Genomic DNA, 24822 nt, shown 5'->3' on the forward strand with positions numbered 1-24822 from the left:
TCTCCCTCTTGGCTTCAAGTCTCACCTTATGTCCCACCTTCTGCAAGGAATCTTTCCAAGAGTCCGGTTGAATCTTAGTACCTTCCCTTTAAGATTATCTCAGTTTCTCCTGTACATAGTTGTTTGCAATGTTAACTGTGACTCCCATTAGACTGTGAGACCTATGAGAGCAGGGACCATTTTGTATTATTTGCCTTTCTTTGTACCCCTATTGCTTGGCACAGTGCCTGATATATAGTAAGTACTTAATAAACGCTTATTGCCTTGGTATTGGATTTGCTGATCACAAATCAATTCAATAAAGCAATGATTTTAGCCTAGTTATTTTCCTCCTTACTCCCATTAGTCTAAACTCATAAGGTTTTATTGTATATGTTTATTTTAGCATATACACAGTAAGCAAATCTGAAAATTTTATTAAAGTAAATTATAGGATTTAGAGCTGTCAGTAAACTTAGAGGTCATTTGGTCCAATCTCCTCATTTTATAAAGGAAATTGAGGCTCAGAGTAGTAAAGTGATTTGGTCAATTCAAGTCAGTTAGTAGCAAAGCCAGGATTTATATCTAGGTATCCATTGCTCTATCTACTGCCCAATGGTATCTACACAAACATTTGCACATAATTTTCATGATGATAAATCACCAGTCACCAACTTGTTGATGGGATCATGGATTCAGTGCTAGAAAGGCCCTTAAGCCTCATCCAACATTCTCATTTTAAAGAAAAGTAGACTTCCGCTTCCGGAAGCCAAGATGGAGGAGTAAAAAGGTAGTCGCTCTCACTCTCCCCTATCAATCTCTGAAAACCCAGAAAATATCACCCCCCCAAAGAAACCCTGGAACACCTGAACTAGAAGAAAGACAGGGAGCAGCAGTGCAGCAGCCCAGCAAACGGGTCTCCCAGTGCCTCAGCAAAAATAAGGGAGGCAGAACTACAAGGGTCCCCAGGCTGACAAGTACCCTGCGGCATTCATCTGAAAGGAGGTGAAGAAAACAACCTAAAGGCTTCCTAAAGCCCGCCTTGCTGATTCCAACCCAACACCAGGTGAGCTGTAGGAGCCCTGAAGTCTCCAATTGTGAAGAAATCCTGAAGCCCAGGTGGTAGAACAGGCAAACACCAACACCTGGACCTCCAAGTGCCTCAGTGAGGGCGGGGGAACCGGTGGAAACCAGCTCAGAAAACCACCAGGAGCTCGGCACTCACAAAGGAATCTCCGTGCATTAGCAGAAACGAGGGAGACAACACTGCAGGGGCCCCAGGCAGATAAACACCTGCAGCACCCATCTAAAAGGAGCTGAAGAAAGCTAAAGGAAAGGAAAAGCAGGCAACCTAGAATTGCCTGAAAGTTCCAGCCTTGCTGATTCCAGCCCAACACAAGGTAAGCTGCCAGAAACCTACAGCCTCCAATTCCAGCATAAGAGGCCCCAGACACAAAGCCAGTGACCAAGACCTAGGCTCCCAACACAAGAAGCTTGGGTCAGTACCCTCTGTTCCCCAGCAGGAGAGCTCAATCTCTTTAAAGGCCAGGGAATAAAGAAACACATGAGTAAAAAGAAACGTACCATAGATTCATATTATGAGAAGAGTGAAGATCAAGACAGAAATTCTGAAGAGGACAACATTGTCAACAAACCCACATCTGCAACAACAAAAGGGAATATGAACTGGTCTGAAGCCCAAAAAGCCTTCTTAGAAGAGCTCAAGAAGGATTTTAATAGTCAAATGAGAGAGGTAGAAGAGTCCTTCAAAAATACAATTGGCCAATTGGAAAAAAAATACACTGAAGAAAACAAGTCCCTAAAAAACACAATTGGCCAATTGAAGAAGGAAGGACAAAAACTAACAGAAGAGTACTGAAGAAAACAAGTCCCTAAAAAACACAATTGGCCAGTTGAAGAAGGAAGTACAAAAACTAACAGAAGAAAACAATCTGTTAAAAACTAGAATTGGACAAATGGAAACTAATGTCTCTATGAGAGAGCAAGAATCAGTCAAACAGAAACAAAAAAATGAAAAAATAGATGAAAATGTAAAATACCTCATCAGTAAAACAACCGACCTGGAAAATCGACTCAGGAGAGACAATTTAAAAATTATTGGACTACCTGAAAATCATGATGAAAAAAAGAGCCTGGACAGTATCTTTCAGGAAATCATAAAGGAAAACTGCCCAGAAGTCCTAGAACCAGAAGGGAAAATAACCATAGAAAGAATCCACTGATCACCACCTGAAAGAGATCCCAAATTGACAACGCCAAGAAATATAATAGCAAAATTCCAAAATTACCAGATGAAAGAGAAGGTGCTGCAAGCAGCCAGAAAGAAAGAATTTAAATATCATGGAACCACAGTCAGGATTACACAGGACCTTGCAGCTTCTACATTAAAAGACCGCAGGGCATGGAACATGATATTCCGTAAGGCAAAGGAGCTTGGAATGCAGCCAAGGATCAATTACCCAGCAAAAATGAGCATCATTTTTCAAGGGAGGAGGTGGATATTCAACAAATAGGAGACTTCCAAACTTTCCTGATAAAAAGACCAGAGCTCAACAAAAAATTTGATCTTCAAGTACAGGACTCAAGAAGGACTTAAAAAGGTAAATGGGACAGAAGGATACAATATGTTGTTAATAAGGGGGGGGCTGTTTAAACCCTACAAGGGAATATGAGACTTGCAACCCTTGAGAACTGTATTGTTATTACACCTTGTTAAAGGAGTATACATAAAGAGGGTGGATATTAGTTGACTTTGATGTAATGATAAAAAAAAATCTAATCAAGTGGGTTAAATGGATCCAAATAAGTGGATCAATCTGATCTTAGAAAATGTACTGAGAAAGGAGGAGGCAGACAAGGGTAAATTACATTACAGGAAAAGACACAAAATCCTATTACAGCAGAGGGAAAGAAGGGGGGGGATTGTTTGAACCTTACTCTCATCAGATTTGGCTCAAGAAGGGCATAATAATCAGTTAGGTATAGAAATCTAACTTGCCCTATAGGCAGTAGGAGGGAAAAGGGGAAAGAAAAGGGAGGGGGAAAGAAGGGAGGGAAAGAAGCAGTAAGACTAAAGGGGAAGAAAAGGGAAAGGGATAATAAAAGGGGGAAGGGACTGAAGGAGGCGTGGTCAAAAGCAAAACCACTAGTGAAGGGGAGAAAGGAAAAAGGAGAAAGAAAAGCAATAGGGGGAAAAAGGATGGAGAAAAAGACACAGATAGTAATCATAACTGTGAATGTGAATGGGATGAACTCTCCCATAAAACAGAAACGGATTGCAGAATGGATTAAAAACCATAATCCTACAATATGTTGTTTACAGGAAACACATTTGAAAAAGAGTGACACATACAGGGTAAAGGTAAAAGGCTGGAGCAGAATATATTATGCGTCAGCTGAAGTAAAAAAAGCAGGGGTAGCAATCCTGATCTCAGACAAAGCAAAAGCAAAAATAGATCTAATCAAAAGAGATAAGGAAGGAAACTACATCCTGCTAAAAGGCACCATAGACAATGAAGTAATATCATTACTAAATATATATGCACCAAATGGTATAGCATCCAAATTCTTACAGGAGAAGTTCAGGGAGTTACAGGAAGAAATAGACAGCAAAACTATACTAGTGGGGGACCTGAACCTCCCCCTCTCAGCACTAGATAAGTCTAACCACAAAATAAACAAGAAAGAAGTTAAGGAGGTGAATAGAACATTAGAAAAGTTAGGTATGATAGACCTCTGGAGAAAACTGAATGGGGATAGAAAGGAATATACTTTTTTCTCGCAGTACATGGCACATACACAAAAATTGACCATGTACTAGGGCATAAAAACCTCACAATCCAATGCAGAAAGGCAGAAATATTAAATGCATCCTTTTCAGATCATGATGCAATAAAAATTATATGTAATAAAGGGCCATGGAAAGATAGACTAAAAAATAATTGGAAACTAAATAATCTAATCCTAAAAAATGATCAGGTCAAACAACAAATCATTCAAGAGAATGACAATAATGAGACAACATACCAAAACCTATGGGATGCAGCGAAAGCAGTTCTTAGGGGAAGTTTTATATCTCTAAATGCTTACATAAATAAAATAGAAAAAGAGGAGATTAATGAATTGGGCATACAACTAAAAAAACTAGAAAAAGAACAAATTAAAAATCCTCAACTAAACACCAAATTAGAAATATTGAAAACCAAAGGAAAAATTAATAAAATTGAAATTAAGAAAACTATTGAACTAATAAATAAAACTAAGAGCTGGTTTTATGAAAAAACCAATAAAATAGATAACCTTTGGTTAATTTAATTAAAAAAAGAAAGAAGAAAACCAAATTACTAGTATCAAGAATGAAAAGGGAAGCTACCACCAAGGAAGAGGAAATTAAAACAATAATTAGGAATTATTTTGCCCAACTATATGCCAACAAATTTGACAATCTTAGTGAAATGGATACATATTTACAAAAATATAAATTGCCCAGATTAACCGAAGAGGGAGTAAAATACTTAAATAACCCCATCTCAGAAAAAGAAATTGAACAAGCCATTGATGAACTCCCTAGGAAAAAATCTCCAGGGCCAGATGGATTTACATGAATTCTATCAAACATTTAAAGAACAATTAATTCCAATACTATATAGACTATTTGGGAAAATAGGTGAAGAAGGAGTCTTACCAAATTCTTTTTATGATACAAATATGGTGTTGATACCTAAACCAGGAAGAGTCAAAATAGAGAAAGAAAATTATAGACCAATTTCTCTAATGAATATAGATGCAAAAATTTTAAACAAAATACTAGCAAGTAGATTGCAGCAACTTATCACAAGAATAATACACTATGACCAGGTAGGATTTATACCAGGAATGCAGGGTTGGTTCAATATTAGGAAAACTATCAGCATCATTGAGCATATCAACAACAAAACCAACAGAAACCACATGATCATCTCAATAGATGCAGAAAAAGCTTTTGATAAAATACAACACCCATTCCTATTAAAAACACTAGAAAGCATAGGTATAAATGGAGTCTTCCTTAAAATAATAAATAGCATTATCTAAAACCTTCAGCAAGCATTATATGTAATGGGGACAGGCTAGAAGCATTTCCAATAAGATCGGGGTGAAACAAGGATGTCCATTATCACCACTGTTATTCAATATTGTACTGGAAACCTTAGCTTTAGCAATAAGAGAAGAAAAAGAAATTGAAGGCATTAGAATAGGCAAAGAAGAAACAAAGCTATCACTCTTTGCAATGACATATGATAATACTTAGAGAATCCTAGAGAATCAAGTAAAAAACTACTTGAAATAATAAACAGCTTTAGCAAAGTTGCAGGCTATAAGATAAACCCACATAAATCATCAGCATTTCTACATATTTATTACCAACAAAGCCCAACAGCAAGAGATAGAAAGAGAAATCCTATTTAAACTTACTGTAGACACTATAAAATATTTAGGAGTCTACTTACCGAAACAAACCCAGGAACTCTATGAACACAATTACAAAACACTTTTCACACAAATAAAATCAGATCTAAATAATTGGAAAAACATCAGTTGCTCATGGGTAGGCCGAGCTAATATAATAAAAATGACAATCCTACCTAAGCTAATTTACTTATTCAGTGCCATACCAATCAAACTACCAAGAAATTATTTTATAGAGTTAGAAAAAATAATAACAAGATTCATTTGGAAAAACAAAAGGTCCAGAATATCAAAGGAACTAATGAAAAGAAATGCAGGGGAAGGTGGCCTAGCAATTCCAGATCTTAAATTGTATTATAAAGCAGCAATCATCAAAACTGCTTGGTACTGGCTAAGAAATAGGGAGGTGGATCAGTGGAATAGGTTAAATATGCAAGACACAGTAGTCAATGACTATAGTAATCTATTATTTGATAAACCCAAAGACCCCAGCTTCTGGGATAAGAACCCACTCTTTGAAAAAAACTGCTGGGAAAACTGGAAAAGAGTATGGCAGAAACTAGGCATAGACCCAAATCTCACACCATATACCAAAATAAAGTCAAAATGGGTTCAGGACTTAGATATAAAGGCTGACCATAAGTAAACTGGGAGAACAAGGAATAGTTTACCTATCAGATCTATGGAGAACAGAAGAATTCATGACCAAACAGGAGATAGAGAACATTATGAAAAGCAAAATGGATAATTTTGATTACATTAAATTGAAAAGTTTTTGCACAAACAAAGCCAATGCAACTAAGATTAGAAGGAAGGTAGAAAATGGGAAAGAATTTTTACAACCAGTCTCTCTGATAAAGGCCTCATTTCTAAAATATATAGAGAATTAAGACAAATTTATAAGAACACAAGCCATTCCCCAATTGATAAATGGTCAAAGGATATGAACAGACAGTTCTCAGATGAAGAAATTAAAGCCATCTATAGTCATATGAAAAAATGCTCTAAATTGTTATTGATTAGAGAAATGCAAATCAAAACAACTCTGAGGTATCACATCACACCTATCAGATTGGCCAACATGATAAAACAGGAAAATGATAAATGTTGGAGAGGATATGGGAAAATTGGAACACTAATACATTGTTGGTGGAGTTGTGAAATGATCCAACCATTTTGGAGAACAATTTGGAACTATGCCCAAAGGGCTACAAAAATGGGCATACTCTTTGATCCAGCAATAGCACTTCTAGGGTTATCCCAAAGAGATCAAACAAATGGGAAAAGGACCCACATGCAAAAATATTCATAGCAGCTCTTTTTGTGGTGGCAAAGAATTAGAAATTGAGAGGATCCCCATCAACTGAGGAATGGCCGGGCAAGTTGTGGTATATGAATGTAATGGAATACTATTGTGCTATAAGAAATGATGAACAGGCTGACTTCAGAAAAACCTGGAAAGACTTATATGGTCTGATGCTGAGTGAAGTGAGCAGAACCAAGAGGACTTTGTACACAATAACAGCCACATTATGTAATGTCTGAGATTGTTAAACTGAACCCTTCTCAGCATTACGAGGATCTAAGACATCTCCAGAGGCCTCGGGATGGAAAATGCTGTCCATATCCAAAGAAAGAACTATGGAAGTCGAATCGCTATCACTTATTTTTACCTTCTGTTGAGTTTTGTTTCATCTTTCTGATGGTTCCTCCTATTGGTTTTAATTTTTACTTACAACTTCAGTAATGTGAAAATATGTTTAATGGGTATGTAAATGTAAAGCCTATATCAGATTGTGCACCATCTTGGGGAGGGTAGGGGAGAGGAAAAGGGAGAAAAATTTTCAACTCAAAAGCATATGGAAAAAATAAAAAAATAAAAATTAAATTAAATTAAAAAAAAAAAAGAAAAAAGAAAAGTAAACTAAGGTCCAGAGAGGATAAGAAATTCTTAAGTTGATACAGCTACTAAGTGGAAGAGGGATTCAAATCCCTAGTATTCAAGACTCCTTTGATTTAAAAAAGAAAAAAAAAATCTAACAAATCATACTGTAGGAATTGACTTCTGTATATGCTGATAAATAGCCCAGGCCAAACTTTCAATGGGTAAGCTTTTGAAACAAAGCTTCTTTTGATTTTCACCTGTTACCTGCCAAAATTTGTTTAAACATTTTCTTTATGTACCAAATTGCATGAAATATTGCTAGGAAGAAATACTGAGCAACCAAAAATATACCCCAAAATGGACAATGAAAGAAACAAGGTTAAAAAAGCCCTATGCCCTGATGATATAAACACCATTTGGAAAACAGTAGAAATAACAGTAACCGCTCACATTTAATTTCTCAAGTACCCCTTTGAATTTTAAGTATCTCTTTTTAAAAATTGATAATTTAAGAGTTCTGACCCCCATTCCTGCAAACAAATGCTGTGTGATAATTCTTTAGATTAAGATGTTCTCTAAATTGTTGCATCTTCTTTTTTATCCTTTCTTCTACTAAAGCATTATTTTACGCTAACCGAAACCAGGGAATAGCTAATTATCAGTCCAAAGAATTAAAGATGAGTATCATACAGAGGGCAACAGAAAGACACATGGTGGGTGTAAACAGGCTGTAACAAATATATAAGAACTTACAAAAAGAGAACAGATTAAAGGATGTTATCAAAGAATTGTTTGACAGAAAGAGAAAATGGGATGGTCGTATGGTGAGATCGAGGAATGACAAGTATAGATGGCCAGAATGCTCCACTGAAACCCTCAAGGTATTGGGGAAAAGCAATAAAGACCTCCCAGACATTGGGTAGACACTGACTGTTGAGCCTTTGGCACAGATGAGAGCCATACATAATGGGCAGACACTGATGCATTATGCTCTGCATCACTTGAATCAATAAGATCACAGATCCATTTGAGCATCTGAGAAACATTTTTATTTTTCTAAGCAAATTGTGGAGGTGTGTGAGGTATTAAATGTATATCAGCTAAGGAGTGATAATAATCATAGTAATAACTAGCATTTATACAACCATTTAAGGTTTATAAAGTGCTTTACAAATATGATCTGATTTCAGCCTCACAACAAGCCTAAGAAACAAGTGCTATTATTATCCTCATTTAATAGAAGAGGAAACTGAAGCACAGAGAGGTTAAGTGATTTCCTAAGAGTTCCACAGTTAGTATGTGAGGCTAGATTTGAACTAGGGACTTCCTGACTCTAAGTCCAATGCTCTATCCACTATGCCACCTAGCTATGAAACAAAGGGTTACCTAAATGTTATAGAATGTCAGTTGGTAGTCCAACTTATAGCTGAATAATATTGCCCTCCACAATATATTCAATAAATGGTCATCTTCAGTGCAATGAGCAAACCCAATTCCAGAGCACTGATGATGAAGCATGCTACCCAACTCTGGACAGGAAGAAGATAGAATCAAGGTGTAGAATGGGACAAACATCTTTGGACATGGCCAATGTGGGAATTTGTTTTGCTTGACTATGTGCATTATTTGTTATGAAGGCTTTTATTTTTCCTTCTTTCAATGAAGGATGGGAGAGTAGAGGGGGATAATGAAAGAACTGCTGAAATAAAAAAGAAAAAGAATATCAAGAGAACGGAAGGATGTCCAGAAGGAAACAGACAAGCAGGACAGCTTTGAAAGTTGAATTGGTTATACGTTTAAAATTAAAAGAAAGGTATGTAACAGATTCGCAGTTTATGTAAAATCCTCTTTTTTTCTATTTTGTATATTTAAATGTTCATTTATTTAGTTCAGTTCAGAATAAAAAGAAGAATTTTTTTTAAATGATCATCTAGCCATTGTTTGAAGATCTCTGCTGGGGTGGGGCGGGGAAAGAACAACTAGGATCATAGGATCATAAGTTTAGGGATAGAGAGGACCTTAGAGGCCATTTAGTCCAATCCCTTCATTTACCAATGAAGAATCTGGAGCACAAGGAGGTAAAGGGACTAGCCCAAGGTCATGCTGTCTCCCAAGGTAGCTCGTTCCACTTTTGAATGGCTGTTATCATTAATAAATTCTTATTTATACGATGCCTAAATCTGCTTCTCTGCAACTCTACCCACTGTTCTTGCTCTAACCACAGGTCTCAAGTACTAACTAGCACTTTAAAAGTACTTTACAGGCTATAAAACTGTGCATACCCTTTGACCTAGCAATACTACTACTAGCTCTGTATCCCAAAATGATCAAAGAAAAAGGAAAAGGACTTATATGTAAAAAAATATATTTACAGCAGCTTTTTTTTGTGGTGGCAAAGAATTAGACATTGAGAGTATGCTCATCAATTGGGGAATGGCTGAACAAGTTGTGGTATGTGGTTGTGATAGAATACTACTGTGCTATAAGAAATGAAAGCAGGATGCTTTCAGAAAAACCTTGGAAGACTTATATGAACTGATATAAAGTGAAGTGATCAGAGCCAGAACATTGTACACTGTAACAGCAATACTGTACGATGATTAACTGTGAATGACTTAACTATTCTCAGCAATACAATGATCCAAGACAATTCTGAAGGACTTAGGATGAAAAACGTTATGTACCTCCGGAGAAAGAACTGATGGAGTGTGAATGCAGGTCAAAGTATACTTTTAAAATTTTCTTTATTTTTCTTACCTTTTTTTTTTGGTCTGTGTTTTCTTTTACAACAGGGCTAATGAGGAAATGTCTTAAATGACTTTACATGTATAATCTATATCAATTGCTAGCTTTCTCAAGGTTGGGGAAGGAGTTGGGGAAAAATTTGGAACTCAAAATTTTAAAAAATAAAATGTTAAAAATAATTTTGTATGTAATAGAAAAAAAGTACTTTACATATGTTAATTCATCTGGTCCTCATAACAACCCTGTCCCTCATCCACATGTAACAGCCACTCTAGACTCACCCTTCCAATCTCCCTCACATTGGCAGGCCAAGAAACTAGATGGCAGCCGACTATTACTTTTCCCTAGGGATTCTAGGGGTAATACTGAAGAGTTGGGATTATCAATCACAAACTCTGCACTGGCATACTCCCTACTGATTATCAACTAGCTAGTCACAGTAAATTAGCTTTTAGAAAAAGATGTTTACTAACATGATACAGTAAGAACGGCTGGTATAAAAAAATGTCCTCAAAAGTCTGAGACATACTTTCCCACAACAACCCACAGAATCTAGGAGAAAGTGGGTTCATGTTTAGAGAGTAAGTACATGTGGCAAAGAAAAAAAAGATAAAAACCAATTCATTATTGAATGGAAGTCCTTTTCTCCATTGGTGGAGTACTCATGAAGTTTTCCTTCAGCATGGCTCTCCACTGGGCTCCATGGGTTGAGGGTCACTGTCTTTGTTGAGTCCTTGAAATCTCCTCCTCTCTGCCTCAAAGAGGTCCTATTTCTTGAAACTGCCTTTCCCTGGTATCTCTCATATTTCCCTGGTATTTTTTTTAAGCAGTCATCTAGCCTTTCCTTAAAGATCTCCATTAAGAGGTGGACAACAAAGGATCAAAAATTTAAAGATAGAGGGGAACTAAGATGCCATCAAGTCCAACCCCTTCATTTTACAAATGAAGAATCTGGAGCACAAGGAGGTAAGGGGACTAGCCCAAGGTCATGCTGTTTCTCAGGGTAGATAATCTGTCCTCTCAGCTTCTGACTAAAAGCATCACTTGTTACTTTTCCATTCTCTCTAATGTCTTGGTCAATGGGGTTTAGAGGAAGGAGTGTGACAGTCCTTCTGGGCTCACTCTCTGCCCCCCCAACTTCCATCCTCTGGCAAAGGGGTAAAAGTAGGCCTCTTTATAGTGTTCCCAAAACTTGACTATCTCCCTTCTCTGATACACAAAAGCCCAGAGAGGTGCCTAATTCCTTCAACCTATACCAATATATTTCCTATGTAGCATCATCTGATTTCATCCAACGACTCAAAGCTCTTCACTCCTCCAAAATGATTAAAAACTTGTCAGTACCTGGCTCACAACTCAACTGATTGACTGATTCTGCAACTTATTCAAAGAGGTATTCTCAACTGATAAAGGTATTAGAGCATAGAGCATCCTGTTAGTTCCATTAGAGGGAGAGAAGGAAGAAGGAAACAAGCTTTTATTAGATACCTACTATGTGCCAGGCACTGTGCTAAGTACTCTATAAATATTATCACATTTGATCCCTTTACATACATGACAGTCTTTCAGATACAGCTATCTTGTCCCATCTTCTCTTCTCCATGTATACACACACATACACACATATACACACACACACACACACACACACATACATACGTACATCTTTTAAGGATAACTAATCCTCATATGGCATGATCATAAGTCCTTTTACTACTTCTTGTTCAACTCTGGATGCTCTCTAGCTCATCAATATCCTTGCTAAAATGTAGCACTCAGAAGCAAACCCAATACTCAGATTAAACTCTCTTCATGACATCATCCATGACATCATTTTCATCCTATGTGACTCTCTTCCATGTCCTCCCATAAATACACCACAGAAGATACAGCCAACATGCTAGGCATTGTACTCTGGAGTCCTCTTGACATTGCATGGATAAAAAATTCAAAATAGTCTTCATATGAAAGAATCTGACTTCTATGTTCATTCTGAGTATCCAGAAGTATCGGATAAAGCTGTGAAGTATCTGATGTTTTTTCCACAGGATCTTTCCATCTAACTTGTAGCTGAAACCTTCCATATGTGTTGTCTCTTCCCTCCCCCATTCCCCTCACCCGCACCCTGTAGAATGTGAGCTCCTTGAGGGCAGGTACTATCTTATTTTTCTATTTTTATCTCCAAGGCTTAGCATAATGTTTACACATAATAAGTGCTAAACAAATGCTTCATTCATTCAACAAAGCCTTTCAGAAAGTAGATTTTCTATGCTTTTTTTCACTGAAATATAAACACAGAAACAAGCTGTATGAACCTTTCATCATACAGTAGATTCAGACTCCTAATCTCAGAAAGCTATAGAATACCACCAGGCATTCATTAAATGCTTCAGCATAATAACCAAAAAGACTAAATAAATATGCCTCCCACATTTATTACTATTTTCAAATGCATGTAAGTGTTTTTGATTAATAAAAATTTGATTCATTTAAAAATAGTGCTAAATTAATAACGATATCTGCTATCCTGTAGTTTCTTAATAGATTTAATAGAATAACCACTTTTACATGGAAATCCACCCAAAAAAATTCCACGTTTATGTAGAAATTCACCAAAATAAATTTATGTCAAAAGGAGAATCTCATATTCAAAAAGATTTGGGAATAACTGATAACCATTCAACTACCTAATTTTATAAGTAAAGAAAAAGAGGGTCAGGTGATTAAAGGGGCTTGCCCAACTACTGGGGAGCATGGCCAAGACAAGACCCCCCAAGTCTCCTAGCTTCCAACCCACTGCTCTTTTCTACTGAACCACAAAGAGACCTGAAGGTAATTTCTCCCTTTACCATTTTGTTTAGAGACTGCCCTTCATATCTACAACTGAGAAGAAAAAAAAGATATGGCTCTATGAGCAAAGAAGCAGCTCCATATTGCCCCCTAGTGTTGTCCTGATTTGCTCTATTCTCACTGCAAAAGAAATAGGAAATGTGCCAAAGACCTTGGTTCTGTTTCAGTCTCCAAGCCAACAGCTGGGGTGTCAACCCCAAGGCTACCTTTCAGCTGATGAAGTCGATCTCCCAGTGACAACAAGGATTGGGCCAGACTAAACCTGGATGCAAGGGGAAAAAAGACCTGAAGGATAAGTTTCACTTTTATTAGCCTCCAAGTTCCCTGAAACAATCAACATCTCCACAATTACCTAGGCTGCTGGCAGAGCCAAAGAAAAAAATCTTATGTAAATGAGCCGCAGGAAAAGGATGAGGCCAGAGCAGGGATGGTAGGCAGGGAAAAGCTGCCATTTTAGTATAGCATTAAGCTCTTGTTTTAAATGTACTAAATACATTTTGTTTCTTAAAAATTAAGATAAGTATTTAGTTCCTAGATGAGGCTATAATGATGCTATTAATTTATGTATCAACTTTCTCATAGAGTTCACTGGAATTTAAAGAGATTCTCTAATTGATTCCCCCTTCCCCCAACACTTCTGTGAAGAGAGAAGGAATGGATCAGGGAAACAAAAGGACAGTGGACTGATGATCAGCTTCAAGATGATGGGGGGGCAGTAGAGAGGCAGGAAATATAAGCAGACTACTTTCATTTTCCTTATCAATCTCTCCGAAATATAGTATACAGTGACATGCCACTAAAAAGGAGTGGTAAGGAATAGGGATTGAAAGTATAATTCTGAGAAAAAGAAAGTGTTAGTTACTATATAAGAAAAACTGATACTGGATGATATTTAAAGCTATATAAAAATAAATTAGCTTAGATACAGGATGAAAATGGAAAGTAAATCTATAGTTTTTATAATATCATCATCATCATTAATGTTACTATTTATATAGTGTTTTACGGTTTGCAAGGAATTTTACATTTACTATCTCATCTGACCCATATAACAGTGCCATGAGACAGAGATTATTACTCTCCATTTTAAATAAAGGGAACCTGAAGCTTAAGAGAGTTGCCCAGGGTCACAGAGTTATTAGTACTTGTCTGGGACAAGATTACAACTCTGGCCTTCCTGACTCCAAGTCTATCCACTATGCCACCATCTCAAAGGAGTTCTTACCATCAAAATCCTTGGCATTGTTAAAAGGATCAACACCAGAAATGGATCTGATCAGTCAAAATGACATTAAAGAAAACACATAACCATCAGCTTCACCACCTTTCCTTCCAACTTGCAGCTGAAATCTACATGTTGTTTTTTCCATTAAAATGGGAGGTCCTAAAAAGCAAGGGCTTTTCCATTTGTCTCCCTAGCACTTAGCATAATGCTTTATACATAGAAAGTACTTACTATGTGTTTTTTTCAGTTATTCATGTATATAATACGTTCCTTACAATATCTCTGTGAGGTTGGTATTACAAGTATTTTTATCTCTGTTTTACAAATAAGGAAATTGAGGCTCAGAAATGACTTGCTCCTAAGGTCACATAGCTATTACGTAGAGGGAACAGCATTTTAACCCAGTTCTCCTGGCTCCAAGAGTGATGCTCTTTCCACTACACCACACTACCTTTATTGCTTACTTACACATTTAATATAGGCAATTTTGCTGATAGAGCCTATTTTTTTTGGCCTTTTTTTGGGGGCTGATGGTGAGGCAATCAGGGTTAAGTGACTTGCCCAGGGTCACACAGCTAGTAAGAGTCAAGTGTCTTGAGGCTGGATTTGAACTCAGGTCCTCCTGACTCTAAAGCCAGAGTTCTATCCACTGAGCCACCTAGCTGTCCCTAGAGGCTATTTTTTAAGTGAATTTTGCTCACAATAAAATGACAATAGGTAATACCCTGCCTTTGTGCCTCAAATGAAATATGAGTATTACTTTGTATTTTCTACTGATTTTCTGTGAACAAATAACACTGACCAAGACTGTAATCTCCCTTCCTTTTCCAAGATCCTATCCTCTGCTCTCATTGACATGCATGGTACAATTTCATCTTTTTATTCCTTTCCTAATTTTGTATAATGCTTAGTTGGATTATTTCAAACATGCTTAAATATTGCCAATGTCTGATACTAACACACTTTACCCATCCCCAGAGAGAATATTTTTAAACAATAACAATAATGATAACTCACATTGACATAGTTGTTTAAAGTTGACAAAGTACATTCTTCCCATCTACCCTGCAAAGAATTGAATGCAGAAACAGAGAAATCAAGGGGCTTGCGTGGGTCATACCACTAAAGAAGAATCTGAGCTGAGACTCTCACCCAGCTCACACAGTACTTAAATGCTAACCTACCAAACTAAACACTAACAACTTTCAGAGATTTTAAAAAAATAAACAAATACCTAAGTCCTCATTTCCTCTGGACTTTTGCAGAAGTGGAAGCAGTACTTTGCTAACCATCTCCATTTACGATAACAATAACGGGAAGAAAATACATGTTGGTGTTACTGGTGACTGAACGTGAAAGTCATATATAAGAATCATGCTTTCTTGAGTGGCAAAGAATCACTAGAGCTCACTGCAGAGCTGGATATGTAAGAGATATTAAAAAAAGCCTACACATATGCAAACTGATTGAGTTAACCACTCAATGTAATTGCTTTCTATCATTCAGATGAGAAGTAATTACGACCAAAGCATATTAGAGTCAAGTGAAAATGCTTATATGTATACCTAGCCTCCAATGAACCTGGACTGGTGACAGTTTATGCTATAAGCATTACTTTTAAGAGTTGCAATTTTCAAACCACCAAAAGAATTTCAGGAAGAGATTCTGATAACGTACTTCTGTAAAAAAAGATCTGCTTATAGCATTAAATCACTAGATTTAAGACAGGAGGTGTTTTGAAGGTACTAAGTAAAGGGGGAGAAAAGAAAAACTGTATAGCTTTAAGTTTAATTTGATAATCAACAACCCCCCCCTTCCCTTTCCCTTTCCAGGGACAGAGCTATCATGATATAAGTGGAAATATCATGGAATTTGGAGTCAGGATACCAGGGTTCAAATACCTGCTTTGCTGTTTATTTTCTATTTGTGTGACCTTGGACACATCCTCACATATCCAACTTGTAAAATGAAGAATTGTCTTCTAGCTCTATATTCTGTGATCTTTTTTGAAAAGATAATCCTTTGATTTACTACAGATTACCCTCCTATAAGATTATAATGTTTTTACAATAGAACAAAATGTAGTCTCCTATGCATGCAAATGTGGAACGTTCAGGTATCTGAAATGTTTGACAAGCAAGATGAAAATAAGGTAAGGAAGTGTGAAGGAGATGTGTGTGATATTGGTGATTGCTGCTGACCAGGATAGAAAGGAAGGGAAATCCCTCCTGAGTTCAATAGGCGACACTGGGATTTGGAAATTGCAGAAGTTTGGTTCTCGACCATAAGTGGTCTGTTTTCTGCCGGAAACTACCAGCATAGCCAAGGAAAACATGACTTGCCAATACCCAGCATTGATACCAGGGCAAAAGAAACAACTGTCTGATATAGCTCATCGAATTGTTGCTCCAGGCAAGGCAATTTTGGCAGCAGATGAAACCACTGGTAGCATTGTAAAGCAGCTGCAGTTCACTGAAACTGAGAACACAAAGAGAAACCAGCACCTCTATAGGCTGTTACTTCTGACAGCAGATGATCAAGAGAACTCCTGTATTGGAGGTGTTAGCCTTTTCCATGAGACACTCTACCAGAAAGCCAATGATGGTCATCCCTTCCCCAAAGTCATAAAGGTAGCACTGTGGGCACCAAGGTGGACAAAGGTGTGATGCCCCTTGCAGGGACCAACGGCAAGACTACCACCCAAGGTCTGGATGGGCTGAGTGAGTGCTGAGCACAGTATAAGAAGGATGGAGCTGACTTTGCCGAGTGGCATTGTGTACTGAAGACTGGGGATAATACACCTTACCTACTTGCCATCATGGAGAATGCCGATGTGCTGGCCTGATATGCCAGCATTTGCCAGCAGAACGGCATTGTCCCCATCATGGAGCCAGAGATCCTCCCTGATGGAGAACATGATCTAAAGTATTGTCAGTATGTCACTGAGAAGGTCCTGGCCGCTGTCTACAAAGCTCTGAGTGACCACCATGTCTATCTGGAAGGGACTTTGCTGAAGCCTAACATGGTCACCCTGGCCATACCTATACCCAGAATTATTCACATGAGGAGATCACAGTGGCAACTATAACTGTCCTTCGCTGGACTGTGCCTCCTGAAGTCACCGGTATCACCTTCCTGTCTGGAGTTAGAGTGAAGAGGATGCCTCCATCAACATCAATGCCATCAGCACCTGCCCCTTGCACAAGCCATGGGCCCTGACCTTTCCTTATAGCTGAGCCTTGCAGGCATCTGCCCTCAAGGCCTGGGGTGCAAAGAAGGAAAATGTCCAGGCTGCCCAAGAGGAATATATTAAGTGGGCCACAGCTAACAGCCAAGCTGCTCAAGGCAAGTATACTTCAAGTGCAAAGTCAGCAGCTGCAGCTTGCGAGTGTCTCTAACCATGCCTACTAACTAAGTCAAGGCCTTCCACCTGGGTATACCCTAACACTCCAGGCCATCCCTCATAGTCCAGGAAGAGGCTAAGATCCCAGAACTTTGTATTGACCTCTCACATCACTCCTAACTCGTGTGGTGGTGTTGCTCTCTTGTGAATCTAGTGACCCCTTCTCAGCCCACTTTTCCCAATAAACAACTATTTACAAGGAAAAAAAAAAGGAAAGCTATTGAGAAAAACTGTGGGTCAGAAAGCTGGGTGACTTGAGCAAGAGGACAGGAGCTGTAGTAGCATGCAAAAAAAGAGTCTATTGTTAGCTGATCACAAGACAGTTGGATGGGAAAAGCTTGATAGTGAGTAACCCTTCAGGGCAACTGCCCAGAGCCAGTGAGTCAAGTAAGCAGAGAGACTGCTTCAGAAATGTTTCTGTAACAGAGAGATCAGGGAAACATTACTGCTTGGGTTTTTATTGGAGTGCAGTCTGATAAGATATGAAGAAATTAGAAAAAAACTTTGCTTCTTCAGTGACCAAGGAAGCTAAGGGAGAAGGTTTTAGCTTAGAACAGAACAAGTAGCATATATGACTTGATCAGTATTGTTAAGCTAGGTCAATAAAATTTGAGCACTGAATGTGAAGATGTAATTAACTCTCCATTATATACTTTGTCCTTTTCAAGAGCTCCATATACGGTAGTAAAATTACTTTTGACCTTAACTGTCTTGAGTATATGCTGCACAGTAAGTACTGGGGGAAGGTCACAGCCCTAGGCTTTCCATTTTTGAAAAAGAAGACCTTCCCATTATCACTTGCTCACTTGCTTCAGGATGTTGTGAACCTAATCTGTTCTACTGATCAAGCTCACTATTCTTTTTGTCAATACTAAATCATTTTGATAATTACTGCTTTGTAGTATAGTTTGAGATCTGCTATTGCTAAGCCTCTTTCATGCCCACTTTTTTTCCTTCATTATTTCCCTCGAGATACTTAACCTTTTGTTCCTATAGATGAATTTTGTTATTATTTTCCCAGGAATATTTCTCTAATTATTTAGGTATCTATTTCCTTAAACAGTGTTTTGTAATTATATTCATATAGTTCCTGTGTATATCTTGGTACTACTGCTGGGAGTATCCAATATTTCATACTTTTTTAAAAGTTATTTTAAGTAGAATTTCTCTCTTTCTGCTGGTTTTGGTTGTTAATATACAGAAATGCGGATGATCTGTGTAGGATTATTTCATATTCTGCAATTTTGCTGAATTTATTAACTGATTCAATAAATTTTTTGATGAACTCTCCAGGGCTCTCTTACATAAACGACTGTATTATCTTCAAAAAGTGATAATTTTGTTTTTTCTTTGCCTATGCTTATTCTGTCAATTTTTTTTTCTTTTCTTATTGCTTATGGCTAATATTGTTAGCACTATATCAGTAGTAACAATATACATGCTTGCTTTACCCCTTATCTTAATGGAAAAGACTCTAGTTTATCCTCATTACAATAATGCTGGCTCTTGGTGTTATATATATATATATATATATATATATATATACACACACACATATATATATATATATATATATAAATAAAATTATTATTATTATTATTATTTAGGCAATTGGGGTTAAGTGACTTGCCCAGGGTCACACAGCTAGTAAGTGTCAAGTGTCTGGTTTGAGGCCGGATTTGAACTCAGGTCCTCCTGACTTCAGGGCCGGTGCACTGCCCCTTAAATATATGTTATTTACCATGTTACGGAAATTATTTATCTTACCGTTCTTAACAGAAATACATTGTAATTTGTTAAAGGCTTTTTTCTGCATCCATTGATATAATCATATGAGTTTATTTTAAAATTTCTTGTTGTCTCATGAATTATTATTAACTTCTTATTACTGTTATTAACTTCTATTTGGCCCATCCTAATTTTCAAGGTATCTGTTACTTGGGTAAGGTTTTATATTTCTTCTACTAAACTGTTCATTCTCCTTCCAAATCTTTTCTTAGCTCTTATTTCTTTCCCAAATTTTTCCTAATATTCTTACTTCATTTATAATATCATTTTAACTCTGTTTCATTTCTTCCAAGAATTCTTGTTGATCCTGTGGCCAACCTGTGTTTTTCTTTGAGGCTTTGTAGGTGTTTTGAAGTTATTCTCTTCTTCTGGAGTTATATCTTGGGTGTTCCTAGAACCATAATATCTCTTTATCATGGAAGCTTTTTTGTTCTGTTTTATTTTGCTGATGAATTCTTTTTTCCATCCTTTTTTCTTTTTTCCATCTTTATTTCCTTGATTGGGATTTTGTGTTAGGGCTTGGTTCTGTGTACCTCTCCAGGGAATTTTGTGGCCTTGTATGTTGCCCATATGTATTCCCTGAAATTTTTCTACTGCTTTATCTAGACATTGAGTGCTATATTCTTTAAGGATCACAGGTGTGGTTCTGGCCAGGGAACTGCAAGTTTTCAGGAAACCCTAAGCAGTATGTCTAGCCTGAGTTTTGCCCTCCTGGACTTTCCAGGCTAAATACACCATAGTTAGGGTCTAAGTAACAAACTATAGACTGACCCCTGAGTAGAGGGCCAGTAAAGCTGCTGTTCCCAGTCACTATCTGTTAAGGGGAGGGTGATGCAGTTCAGAACAACAGAGCTATAGAGCTCTCCTTGACTGAGACCAATGGCTAAATCTGGGATCCTGCTCTGGCATCAGGATGAAGGCATTGCCAGTCTGTCCTGACCTCAGCACAGGGGATGAATCCCCAATCCACTATGGGGTCAGACCTTCTGTGCATTTTTTTTTAATGCTTCAATGACCTTCTCTTCTCTGTCTCTCTCTCTCTCTCTCTCCAACTCTGATGCTAACTCCCTATCCTTCAAATCATTCCTCCAAATAAAAAAAGAAAAACTACACCCTTGTAACAAATACTCATAGGCAACAGTAGGAAGGAAAGGAAGGAAGGAAGGAAGGAAGGAAGGAAAGGGAGGAAGGAAGGAAGGAAGGGAGGGAGGGAAGGAGGGAGGCAGGGAGGGAGGAAGAATTTCCCACTTTACCTACATATGAAAATGTATGCCTCCTCCTGCACCTTTAGTCTCCCACCTCTGTCAGAAGGTGGATAATATGTTTCATCACGAGTCTTCAGGAACTGTGGGTGACCAGAGCAGAGCCAAGATGGCTGAGTAAAAGCAGTGACTTGCTTGAGCTCTCCCCCAAACCCCTCCAAATACCTGTAAAAAATGGCTCTAAACAAATTCTAAAGCAGCAGAACCCACAAAAAGACAGAGTGAAACAAATTTCCAGCCCAAGACAACCTGGATGGTTGATTGGAAAGGTCTATCTTGCTGGGCTGGGAGAGGAGCACAGTTTGGCATGGGCATGCAGGCTGCAGCAAACCTGGAGCAGGCCTCAGAGGACTGAATCACTGGTGGCTGTGGTGGTTTCCAGACTTCTCAACCCACGAATGCTAAAGACAACTTAGAAGGTCAGTAGGAAAAGTCTGTGTCTGCAGTGGTGAGAGAGAAGCACAGGGTCCCAGCCCTAGTCCCCAAGCCCATCCCTAGGGCGGCAGTTGCCTCCAGAGCTTCCAGTCCATAGTCTGAGGGACAATCCTGCAGGGATCTCTTTGCTGGTGCAGCATTCTCTTTGCCTGTGCTTGGATCTGGGTCACAGTTCTGGGTGGTGGTCCTGGGGCCAGGAGGAGGGCTGGCGTGGTAGAGCTTATAGTGGTGGTGCAGAGAAAATCCTCCTCACAGTTCCAAGACAGAAAAGACTGCTTGTGGTCACTCACAGACCAGTGCACAGGCCAGGAATGGAGTAAACATCTCGCCCTTTGGAAGAACTGAAAATTTTCAGGTACCTAGAAGTATCTCTGAAAACAGCTGCACAAAATCCCTGAAGCTTGGGACAGTACATTCTCCCCCACTGGAAGCAGACTCCTACCTTAACAAAGAGTTTATAACTCAAGTAATTGGCAGGGATCATGAGCAAGCAGCGCAAAAAGAATCAGACCATAGAATCTTTCTTTGGTAACAAAGAAGATCAAAACATACAACCAGAAGAAGACGACACAGTCAAAGATCCTACATCCAAAGCCTCCAAGAAAAATATGAATTGGTCCCAGGCCATGGAAGAGCTCAAAAAGGATTTTGAGAAGCAAGTAAGAGAAGTAGAGGAAAAACTGAGAGTGATGCAAGAAAATCATGAAAAACAAGTCAACAGCTTGCTAAAGGAGGCCCAAAAAAATACTGAAGAAAATAACACCTTAAAAAACAGCCTAACTCAAATGGCAAAAAGCCAATGAGGAGAAGCATGCCCTAAAAAGAAAAATTGGCCAAATGGAAAAGGAAGTCCAAAAGATTACTGAAGAAAATACTTCCTTAAAAATTAGAATGGAGCAATTGGAAGCTAGTGACTTTATGAGAAATCAAGATACTTTAAAACAAATTCAAAAGAATGAAAAAATAGAAAGCAATGTGAAATATCTCACTGTAAAAACAACTGACTCGGAAAATAGATCTAGGAGAGAGAATTTAAAAATTATTGGACTATCTGAAAGCCATGATCAAAAAAAGAGCCTAGACATCATCTTTCAAGAAATTATCAAGGAAAATTTGACCTGATATTTTAGAACCAGAGGGCAAAACAGAAATGGAAAGAATCTACCAATCACCTCCTGAAAGAGATCCCCAAAGGAAAACTCCTAGGAATATTGTAGCCAAATTTCAGAGTTCCCAGGTCAAGGAGAAAATATTGCAAGCAGCCAGAAGGAAACAGTTCAAGTATTGTGGAAACACAATCAGGATAACACAAGATTTAGCAGCTTCTACACTAAGGGGCCACAGGGCTTGGAATATAACATTCTGGAGGGCAAACAGATAGGGATACAACCAAGAATCACCTGCCCAGCAAAACTGAGCATAATCCTTCAGGGGAAAAAATGGACATTCAGGAACTGTGGGTGACCATTGCATATATCAGAAGTCTGAAATCTTTCAAAGTTGTTTTTCTTTGTATTGTTTTTTTAAGGTATAGATTGTCTCCAGGTTCTGCTCACTCTAGATCACTTTATACAAATCTTTCGTTTTCCCTTAAAGCTCCACAGTTCCTAGTTCCCTGCCACCACACAAAGAGCCACTATAAATAATTTCGTGTATGTGGGATCTTATTAATTTTTCTTTCATCTCTTTGGGGCACAGCTGTAGTAGTGGCATCACTGGGCCACAGGACATGCTCAGTCCAGTGGCTCCTTGGGAGTGGTTTGAAGCTGCTTTCCAGTAGTAATGGACTACTTTTAAGCTCCACTCATAGCACATTAATATGAGCTTGCCCACCCACCTCAATAACTGTTTTCGTTTTTTGTCATTTTTTTCAGCGTTAAAGGAGAGAGGTGGAGTCTCAGAGTTGTTTTCATTTGCACTTGTCTATTAGTGATTCTGAAGGGCAGTAAAAGATTAAAGTTAACATTGGTAGAATATCATAGCATTTGCCCTGGATCACATAAATATATGCATATTTAATTGAATCTCATCACACTTACCTACATCTCCGTAGACATAGAGGCCTTTAGGAGGTTTTCTCTTTGCAAAAAGCTGCAAATTGAGAACAAAATCATAAATCTCTGATCCTATAATTAAAGTGTATATGATCATACAATAATATTAAACTGTTCTTAACCATGATAAATACAAGATTAAGTGTGGTATTATATTCAAAAAATTACAAAAATTAGAAGAACCAAGATGGCATGGTGGATAGAGAGCTGACTCAGAGACAGTAAGATCTGAGTCTAAATTTGACCTCAGACCTTTACTAGCTGCAGGACTCTGGGAAAGTCAGTTAACCTTTGTTTGCCTCAGTTTCCTTGTCTGTAATCTAGAACTAATAAGAGCACTACCTCCCAGAATTGCTGTGAAGATAAAATAAGATAATATTTATAAAGCATTTAAAAAAGTTTAAATGCTGGGTATTATTTTTTGTGTTATTGTTATTATAAAAAGTTGGCAAGTAAAGTAGCCCAGAGTAGATGTTGATAAATCTGCTTTGTCCTCTAATACTGGAATTCTTTTTTTTTTTCTCCTTTTATTAATACTAAAATCTCCAATTGGCAACAAGCACATATTAAGCACTTTCTATAGGCTAGGCACTCTGGCTAAAATTACTCTTAATGCTGACATAAATAAAGCATTTATTAATCTCATTAGCTACAAATTATATTAATTATGGATACAATAAAGGTATCAGTTTTTATTTATATATGTGTAATTATAGGGCAAAAAAGTTCAGTTCTTCTAAAGGAGAAATGTCAGCCAATTACTCTTTGTGAAGCTTGGAGATCAGGTCACTAACTGTCTAGCGTTGTTTATTTTATGTACTAAATTATTCCTTCTGTAGAGATGCTCTAGGATAAAATAAAAGAGTTTACGCAAAAGAACCACTCTAGCCTAGTCTTATTTTTTAAAAAATCAAGACAAAAACAAAGTAACATTTCACTTTTCCAGAGGTCATTTATCTGGCTACCAGGCCATCCCAAACACAATGAAGAACTAGAAAGCTGTAAATTACAAACAAGCAAAGTACATGTCAAAACTCCATATATCCTAGGGCTAATGCAGTTTAATCACAGGAGACCTTTTCATGAAGCATTAATTCAGAGTTTTCTACCTTTTACTTTACCCATAATTCTAAGAAGCTTGGTGATATGGTTTCTCTACCCACAGCAGAATAAAAGCAGTAAATTAGAAACTGAGTATACAAGTGGTAGAAACAACAGCAGAAGTGAGAAGTCTATCTGACAGCAAAAAACTATAAAAAGTAGACCCATCAAAAAGGATAGTAATGTGGGGCTGATTACTGTAAAGATAAATGGTTCCACATAATTCAATAGCCTCCGACAGCATCACTAAATTGTAGTAAAATTAATTAAATTTAAAAAAAAATTTTAATAACCTGAATCACCAAAAAAAGATCAAGTTACATACATATATATACATACATGCATAAATATATACTGTATACACACTCTAAGAATACAGGAGAAATAGGTGGGATATTTTTTGAAATTTTCCCATGAAAACTGGTTAACTTTTGTTTTCTTAAGTTGGGGAAATTAAGAAAACAAAAGTTAAATAAGTATTTGTTATCTGGAAAAACCAAGTCATAAGGATCATCTCATTTCCTAATGATACCAGACTTAAAAAACAAAAAAATCCCTTCCATTTATATAGCACTTTGAGGCTTGCTTTAGGCAATCTCATACTTTACCTCATTTGATCCTCACAA

At 37.6% G+C, this 24822-nt stretch overlaps 1 protein-coding gene and 1 pseudogene across 3 annotated transcripts in view; one reads left to right on the forward strand and one right to left on the reverse strand.

Moving 5' to 3' along the window:
- Positions 1-24822, reverse strand: part of AFG1L (AFG1 like ATPase) — a 185786-nt gene that overhangs the window by 129617 nt on the left and 31347 nt on the right. For all 3 annotated transcript variants that reach the window (XM_078155206.1, XM_021008152.2, XM_021008150.2), the window contains exon 3: positions 23081-23132. In XM_078155206.1, the coding sequence (XP_078011332.1) occupies positions 23081-23132 (52 nt within the window). The remainder of the gene's footprint in view (positions 1-23080; positions 23133-24822) is intronic.
- LOC110222891 (fructose-bisphosphate aldolase A pseudogene) lies at positions 16487-17564 on the forward strand (annotated as a pseudogene).

The sequence above is a fragment of the Phascolarctos cinereus genome, unplaced genomic scaffold (assembly GCF_003287225.1).
Source record: "Phascolarctos cinereus isolate Bilbo 61053 unplaced genomic scaffold, phaCin_HiC Scaffold_5;HRSCAF=322, whole genome shotgun sequence".
NCBI lineage: Eukaryota > Metazoa > Chordata > Mammalia > Diprotodontia > Phascolarctidae > Phascolarctos > Phascolarctos cinereus.